General features: G+C 45.4%; 1 protein-coding gene across 6 annotated transcripts in view; it reads right to left on the bottom strand.

Annotated features, from left to right (window-relative positions):
* Positions 1 to 5,679: 5,679 nt before the first annotated feature.
* The window catches only part of APLP2 (amyloid beta precursor like protein 2), a 71,933-nt gene continuing 69,294 nt past the window's right edge, over positions 5,680 to 8,318 (bottom strand). For 4 of the 6 annotated variants that reach the window (XM_030764513.2, XM_030764514.2, XM_022556295.2 and 1 more), the window contains 2 exons: positions 8,140 to 8,295; positions 5,680 to 7,141 (listed from right to left, as the gene is read on the bottom strand). In XM_030764513.2, the coding sequence (XP_030620373.1) occupies positions 7,040 to 7,141; positions 8,140 to 8,295 (258 nt within the window). In that variant the 3' untranslated portion in view covers positions 5,680 to 7,039. The remainder of the gene's footprint in view (positions 7,142 to 8,139; positions 8,296 to 8,318) is intronic. The other 2 variants (XM_022556296.3, XM_022556297.3) reach the window with 2 other exon arrangements.

Raw genomic sequence — 8,318 nt, 5'->3', positions numbered from 1 at the left:
TCTTGCAGCGTATGCTCTTCACTCCACAGAACAAGAAAATGACAAGATTGACGTTTCTACTCCTAGTACAAACTCTTCAATGGCCACATTATCGGATAAAAAATATTATCTTCTGATATGAAGTTGGTAAAAAAGTTTCATTTTTATTTGGCCGTGTGGCTTGCAGGATCCTAGTTCCCCCACCGGGGATTGAACTCAGGCCCTCGGCAGTGAAAGTGAGGAGTCCCAACCACCGAACCACTAGGGAACTCCCCAAGACCATGGACTTACATCACACACGAATAATGTCCATTTACAACGTACATTAATAATGACGTTCCTCACTCGTGTATGCTGGGTCTGGCAGCGCTGACAAATATTATGAGGCCAACATGTTTAATGACACTTAAAAACTAAATGACCAGCACGTGAAGACAAGCCACTACAATTTTTTCAGCACTTGAAATCATGCAATACTCAATTTTGTAATTTACAGAATTTCATTTAGGAATGATAAACATACAGCTTGAGGTTCTTAATGCCAAAGACAAAAAGCCATAAACCATCGTAGAATCACCTTGTCCTGCCACAGTAAAAAGGGCTGAAATAATACACAAAAGCAACATGGAAGCAGTATAATCCATGCTTCTGTCAGCAAGTGCTGTCCGAAGATGACAGCTTTGAAGAAACAAGCAAAAAGCCACATCAGGCTATGGAAGGTGTGGATGAAAGTACAGCTCAGTTTATGGTATAATATTTACCAATTGCTTTAATCACAAAGTACACAAAAACTGTTGTTTTATTGAGCCCTGTGTACTGGGAGAAGATGTTTTCAACAAATAATACTAGCTCACATTCATTGAGCACTTGTCTACACTGGGCACTGGTGTAGCTTTAGCATCTTTCCCTGTGGCCACTCACTCCTAACCCAACAACCTAAGTGCTATCACCACCCCCATTTCTTCAGACGGAGAAACTAAGGCACAGAGCAGTTAGACAACCGCCTCAAGGTCACCCAGCCAGTAAGTAGGTGGCCAAATCAGGAAAAGAATCAGGTAGTTTGCCTTCAGAATTCCCACTTGTAACATGATAGCTGCCTTTTCAATTTTATTTGTATTTTATGGGAAAGAATGTAGTATGAAAAATCTCGGAAAATGTAATGCTGATGGATTGGCTGCTTTGGTTGGAATAATGAAATATTTCCAAATAAAGTTTGATGCTGGAAATGATAAGTGCACGAAATGCTACCAAATGTCTCCAACCAATGCAGTTATTCTGATTAGAATAAGAATATGAATCTTCTCAGTATTTTTAAATAAGATTGGAAGTGACCAAGGAAACATTTTGTACCTCACAGAGAGATTCATCTTGCGACAAAGTAACCAGTTGTTGAACTTAATGATGTTATGCTGTTCCCTGTTTGTTTTTTAAGCTAAAAACACCTTTTCAACTTGCTTTTTCTAAAGAAACCTATGCTATGGAGAAATTTGAAAACCAGCGTCTGGAAAGGTTTTCATTAGTGGTTAATTCTGCTGTCAAAAGTGATGCCTCATCTGAAAGACCTATCTGTATACTTAGGCTCAGAAATAGAACTGGTAGATAGAATTGGAAATTTAGTATCGTGCTGTTAACAGGCACAGTCAAGGATGACTTATCCCATTCCAGCCTGTTTTTGCAATTTCTCTTCCGGCTTAAAAGAAAAAAAAACTTTATTGAGGTATAATTGACATACAATAAACTGCACATATTAGAAAGGTACAATCTGATAAGTTTGACATACGTCAGACTTACACACCCCTGAAACCATCACCACAGTCAATAACTCTTTCGGCTTTGATAGCCATGAAATACAAGGAGACCTTAGAACCTGACTTTCTAATTGCTGTGTTGCAAAGTGTTAGAACACAATTTAAAAATAAGAAGGTGTTGGGGCTTCCCTGGTGGCGCAGTGGTTGAGAGTCCGCCTGCCGATGCAGGGGACGCGGGTTCGTGCCCCGGTCCGGGAAGATCCCACATGCCGCGGAGCGGCTGGGCCCGTGAGCCACGGCCGCTGAGCCTGCGCGTCCGGAGCCTGTGCTCCTCAACGGGAGAGGCCACAGCAGTGAGAGCCCCGTGTACCACAAAAAATAAATAAATAAGAAGGTGTGAGGGTACATAACTCTCCACTCCTTAAGCACATAGCAATGCCCTGCCAGCGAGGGGAGAGGAGAGAAACTTCACAGGGGAGAAACTGACAAACACACCACAGGCAGGTTATCAAGGACGACATGGATAGTGCCAATCATGGGGACAGCTCGTCCCCTTGATATGCTGTGATGAGCACGGCACTTGGCTGTGGTCTTCCTCCCCAGTAACACACAATCCCAGGGTCTTACCATGAGAAGAACACCCCACCAATCCTGGTACAGGAGCATATCCTACAATATGCCTGACCAGTATGCCTCAAAACTTTCGAAGTCATCAAAAACAGGGAAAGTCTGAGGAAGCTCCAGTCGGGAGGAGTTTAAAGAGACACACGTAAGTATGTGATATCCTGGGACAGAAAAAGGACACTGGGTAAAAACTAAGGAAATCTGAAAGAACTATGGACTTTAGTTAGAGAGAGAATGAAAGCAATCACTTTGCTTGCACTAAAACTTGTAATATTTCACTGGACCCAACAGGCTTTGTACCTTTAGTGAATAAAATTTGGAAAAAAAATTTCATCTTTCTTATGCTTCCCAAATTTCCATTTATGATAGTACATGCATACAGTTTTTAAATGACTCTCTATAGAGGGCGCAAATTTAAAAGGTTTTACTCTTGGAGGTCGCTGCTCTAATCAGAAAGAGCCACCGACTCCAGCATTTTAAGTTCAATCAGACATGGGTTAAGTTGGCCTGAGAACTCCTCGAGATTCCTCAAGAAGTCATGCCCCATCCATTTCAAGGACTCTAGAAAAACGTTTTTTATTTGGGTAGGTCCTGTCCCCTTCCCTGGATACCTGGGCCACTCCCTGAAGAAAAGCACAGCAGCCTGCGATTGTGAAGGCCTGCTAGACCCAGTGCCCACAGAGGGCAGGACAGACACCCTTTCCCCTTATTCATTCTACGTAACAAGGCAAGGCACCGACTCTGTTTTACAAGGACCACTTCACCCTTTGTCCCAGAAAAGTACTGCACGTCCCAGACTTTGGCTCTGTGCTGAGGAACATGTGAGCTGGTGGCTGTTTCAGCTGTGAAATGGGGGGACAGGGGGCAGGTGCCATAGGGCCTTCTGGTTCCTTCCATCAATCTCGCCCGTGTCCACTTCTAACAAGTCACGTCAGACCGTGCGTTCCTTTGGAGGGAACCCTGGGGCCTGTCCAAATTAACTTAGAGACTCATCACGTCCCAGTGTGTCTCCTAAATCAGAGAATCAGCGTCATGGCAACTGAAACCAGAGATTACTAGGACACCTGGGCTGGCTCAGACCTCGACTGCCAGGTTCCGATTTGTAACTGAGAGCAGACGAGGAGGTCGGATGACCTCACGCCAAAGTCCGAGGGGAGCTGCCGGCACCGCAGCCTGCCAGCAAGGTGGGCAGGGCCACCTTCCCCAGAGGGCAAGGCTGAGTCACCAGCAGAAACTAGGGGATGAGCAAGTTTCTCTCAGGACCCTGTGCGGGGAAGGTGCCGCCAGGGAGCAGAGTGGAGCTGGTCTAGGTGAGGTCTGCCCTGCAGTCCCTGCCTTACATACATTTCCTTCCAAATTAAAAAACTAACATCTGCCTATAGCATCTATAGATCTACAGATACAGAGATAGAGCTCTCCATCAATCCAGGGTGAGGGCAACAGGTGAACCTCAGCGCCAGGATGTTCGGATCTACCCTCAGCTCCCTTTGTACTGACCCCATTGGGGTAAAGGAACCCACTGCTATTTCACCAGTCCCAGGCATTTCCGAGGCCCACCACTGACAGCGGTGTGGGTGATGGACACCAGTCCTAAGAGTTGGCCAGTTGGATGAGTCCTGGTTGACAGGCGCCACTTAGGAGGTGACTCCTGGGCCCACTGTCTCCCAGGGCCGACACACACGGAGCAAGGGGATGGACAGTGACAGCTGGGCTTGAGTCTCTGCTTCATCCCTCACCAGGCGGAGGACCTCAGCTTTCTGTAAGATAACAGCCATGCTCTGAAGTTCAGACAATGAAATGAGGCACTGTATACAAAGCAGTTAGCAGATGGCAGGCACTAACATACAGAAAGCTGGTCTGTTAGGTTTGGAACTGAATCATAATGAATGTAGACCCACATTTTCCAGCTGGTATTGCAGAGGGTCAAGTGAAAACACTCTTTAGAACACTGGCGGGAACTGGCTTCAAAAAAATGAAATTTCGTCTTTCTCGCGACCTTTCTGGCAACAAGTTGTGAGGCCAGTGCAGGAGGGAGGGGCAGACGGGGATGTGCTGATCGCTACAGACAACCAGCCTGTTCAACTGGTTTGTCCCAAGGTGCTTCCTCGCCAGAGGCTCATAAAATGCACACTCCCTGTATGTACACACATGTGCACTTATACACAGGTACGCATGTATATGCAAGGGACTCTTAACTGCATCATATACTGTAAATCAGCATCACAGTAAACTAGAGTGAGGACTCTTGAGATCAGCCCCTGCATTTACTCGTACAAGTAGCCGGATGTTAGATGACCAGCGAAAACCACCCCCAGGCACAAAGTGCTGAAAGCAGGCGTGGGGTAAACAAGCCTCCTTCAATGAGAAAAACAGTGCCTACCAGTGGCAGGTTACTTAAGAAACTCAGAAATGGAGGCTGCAAACCTTTCTCTAAAAATTCAGCCACAAGCTCCACTCACTGTTTCCAGAATCAGGAAGAAAAGTCTCATATTAATAAACATTAATTCTATTTTGCTGCACCAAATTCTTAACTTTCGGACTGATTTTATTTCTTTTAGCTAATCATGTAATTCATTCTCAAATTTGATCAAATGAATGATCACTACATGTTTACAGGAATTTATAGGATGTCGATAGCTCAAAAGGAAACAGTTAATTTAGAGAAGAAAACTTTAAAAATTCCTGATGTACAAACTCAGATGGATTTGTCATCATAAAAAGAAGAAATGTTATATGAAATATTAAGGTAAAGCAAGCAGGGACTTCCCCGGTGGTCCAGTGGTTAGGACTCCACACTTCCACTGCAGGGGGGGAACAGGTTCGACCCCTGGTCAGGGAACTAAGATCCCGCATGCCATTCGGTGGAGACACAAAAAAAAAAGAAGAAGAAGAGAAAGATAAAGCAAGCAGCTCTTATGGAATTTAAAAATATAATTACAAAATTCACTAGAAAGGCTGAAGGTAAACAGAGCAATCACCTAGATTATAGACTAAAACTAAAGAAAAAGGAGCAATCAGGGAGGTCCGAGGTTTAGCCAATTACAATTTTAGAAAACAGAAAACACAGTGGAGGAAATCATTAAAGAAATAATGAAAGACCAGTTCTCTGAGATCAATAAAAACCACCAGCTTTGAGGCTGAAGCACTTTCCCTCTTATTTTTTAAATGAAAAATGGAATTCAAGCCCAAGAGTCCAGCTTCCTGTACCAATTCCTGCCTCTGCCATGCAGCGAGAGACCCTCCAGGGAAAGAAGCACCACTGTCCAGGGCAGAAGGGTTAAAGCCATCACCGCGAGTAATGCCAGGCCAATAAATCAAGGAGTCCTGGTGGAAGTTAAAGTATTTATTGATGTGTTTAAACTCTGTACATTCTCCACAGAGCAGATTAAGGAGTTTGTAGGTGAAGTTTATCTGTGCATAGTGGGAAGAGACACGGATGGGGTAAAGGGGAGGAAGAAGAAAAAAAAACAGTCACAGGGAAATAGAAAAAAAATACACCACAGGTTACCAGAACCTTTAGAATTAAAAAAAAAAAAAAAAAAAAAAAAAAAAAGGAAAAGAAGCAGCTGTGAGCGTCAACATCAACTATACAAGCATCACAAAGACTCATGTGAAGGAAACAAAATCTTCAAAGCTTTCCATGGGGTCTACAGATCATTCTGTGTACAGCCTGGAGCATCCACCTTCCAGAGAAAAGCAAACCTCCCGCATCCTCCCCAGGATGCCGGCCACCTCCTCCTGCTGTCTTCTCTCAGTGAACGGTGGGGACGGTGGAGACCAGTGCCTTCGGAGGGGGTGGGAAATGGCCAAAAAGGAAAACAGCACATCTGGACATTACTCGGGAGAGAAGTGAGCGGTCAAAAGCTACGGTGACTCAACGGCGGACAGTGGAAGAACGTCAGGTACAAACTACAGGCTACTTTCTGTGGAAGAACTGGATTCAGAAGGAACGCAGTAGTGGCCCTAATCTGTACACACGAGGCTCGCTGAAAGAAGCTGGAACTCAAATGCTTGCTTTGAGCGCCTCCTTGGTGACAGGACTTGTGTGGAGACACCCAGGTACCCAGTGGTGGGCGCACCAGACTTCCAAGAAACTGGTCCTTCAAAGGAATTTTGAGAGGGGGATCATGATGTATTTTAAGGATCAGTTACGGCTCCTTATTTCAGTTAGTTTCTCAGCAACTTTCTGAAAGCTCATTTAAAGCTTTAAATGAGGAATACTGCCTCTTCTTCTTTTAAAATAAAACCCAGGACAGTGAGCCGTAAAGAGCTGATTGACACAATGCGGCCAGAACAAACGGCCTGCATGTAGCACGTACAGTCTATCATTGAAAATCAACATCTTCCATTTCTACAGAGAGCATGTGTGAGACAATACGATAGAAGCGGGACTCCTGATTAATTTAAAAAAGAAAACTACATCAGTCAAATATCTGTAATAGATAATTTTTTCACTTCATTTAAGGTTTATATATCATATATTGTTATATTAACATTTTTTCACCCATTTAAAAAGAATGGAAATTGTGATTCTACAGTAGTACTTTACAGTCTTAATGATCCAGGAGGTCCGAGTGTAAGATGAAATCCTCTGGAAGTAGCTGTCGGTCAGTCGTAGGTCCAAACCTCTGGACATCTGCTGCCCGCCTCACCCCCCCCACTCCAGCCGGGTGTCGTGCTTCACCTGCTTAAATCTGCATCTGCTCCAGGTATTTGTAGGTTGGGTTTTCGTAACCATGATTCTGCATTTTGTTCAGGTGACGCTCTTCTGGGGTGAGCATTGGGTCGACCTGCAGGAAGAAAGACGGGGGTTATCGCGTGAGCCCAAGAGAACTTCCCAGGGCATCAGCAGACCTGAGCTGTACGATCCCTGGGGACCACGGGGTGGACCAAACAAGAGCAGGCGGTGAGGACCCAGGAGGAGGAAAGAGAAAAGAAGAGGGTCAGAGAGGCTAGGCTGCTGAAAGCTGGAGTCCACGCTGGAGAAAACAGTGAGCTGAATCTCCCAGCACCACAGTGACAAGTCTCAGCTCTGCCGCTTTTCTGTGGGGCAGCCTCGGCGAGGGCCAAGGAGAAGGACCAGATGACTTCGGGTCCCCTCCAGCCCTGGAACCCCACAACTAGGCCAGTGTGCAGCAGGAGGTGAAGCCGGATAACTAAGACACACGCATGTGCATTCATTTCCCCCAGCAGATTCTATTCTTTATTGTATTCATTTTCTAGAATAAAGACACTGTGGACATTCCCACCACTCACCAAAAACAAGTGGTAAGTAAGCAGTTCTAATCACAAATGAGAAGATGGAAGAGAAACAGCCTTGTCTGGCTCTTTCTGAACTTCCTGTTGCTTTTCTCCCCATTGAAAAAGAAGAGTCCTATTCCTATTTCATATTTTTAAGAATCAATTCACACACATTGCCATTGTTGCCTGAACTGCCACATACCTGGTTTTCTCCTTATAAAACACGTCAAAAAAAAGCAAACTAATAACAAAGAAAGAAAGAAACAGTATCAGCAGTCCTTCATTCTCAAACATCTGTAACGCACCTGAAAACAATCTGAGAAAACAGTTTTCACCCTGTGCAGCATAAAATGCTCCTGTGCTTTCCTCGCATTCACGGTCGAAGCCCAAATTAATGTTAAGAGTTGGCAACAGCTCTTGTGACGGGATCAACTTGACTCAGCCGAGGCTGACTTCCGAGACGTGACCTAATAATCCAGGGAGTCGTCTAACTGACGCGCAGCCCCTGACAAGACGCTCGAATTCCGCAAGCCCCCCGACGGCTCACCTCCACGATCCCATGGCTGATGGTGCCGTACTGCCTCTTCCTCAGCATCACCAGGCTGATGACGATGACCGTGGCGATGGCCACCGCAATGACCAGCAGACCGATGAGGGCGCTGCTGCTCAGACTGAAGTCCTCCCGCAGGGGCCCCACGGATTCCTAACGTAACGAAGCAGACGTGC

The sequence above is a fragment of the Delphinapterus leucas genome, chromosome 7 (assembly GCF_059928025.1).
Source record: "Delphinapterus leucas isolate spDelLeu-1000000601 "Yukka" chromosome 7, BTC_Dleu_Yukka2, whole genome shotgun sequence".
Classification (NCBI taxonomy): domain Eukaryota; kingdom Metazoa; phylum Chordata; class Mammalia; order Artiodactyla; family Monodontidae; genus Delphinapterus; species Delphinapterus leucas.
The sequence above is the reverse complement of the archived record's forward strand: the minus strand, read 5'-3'. Positions and strand labels throughout refer to the sequence as shown.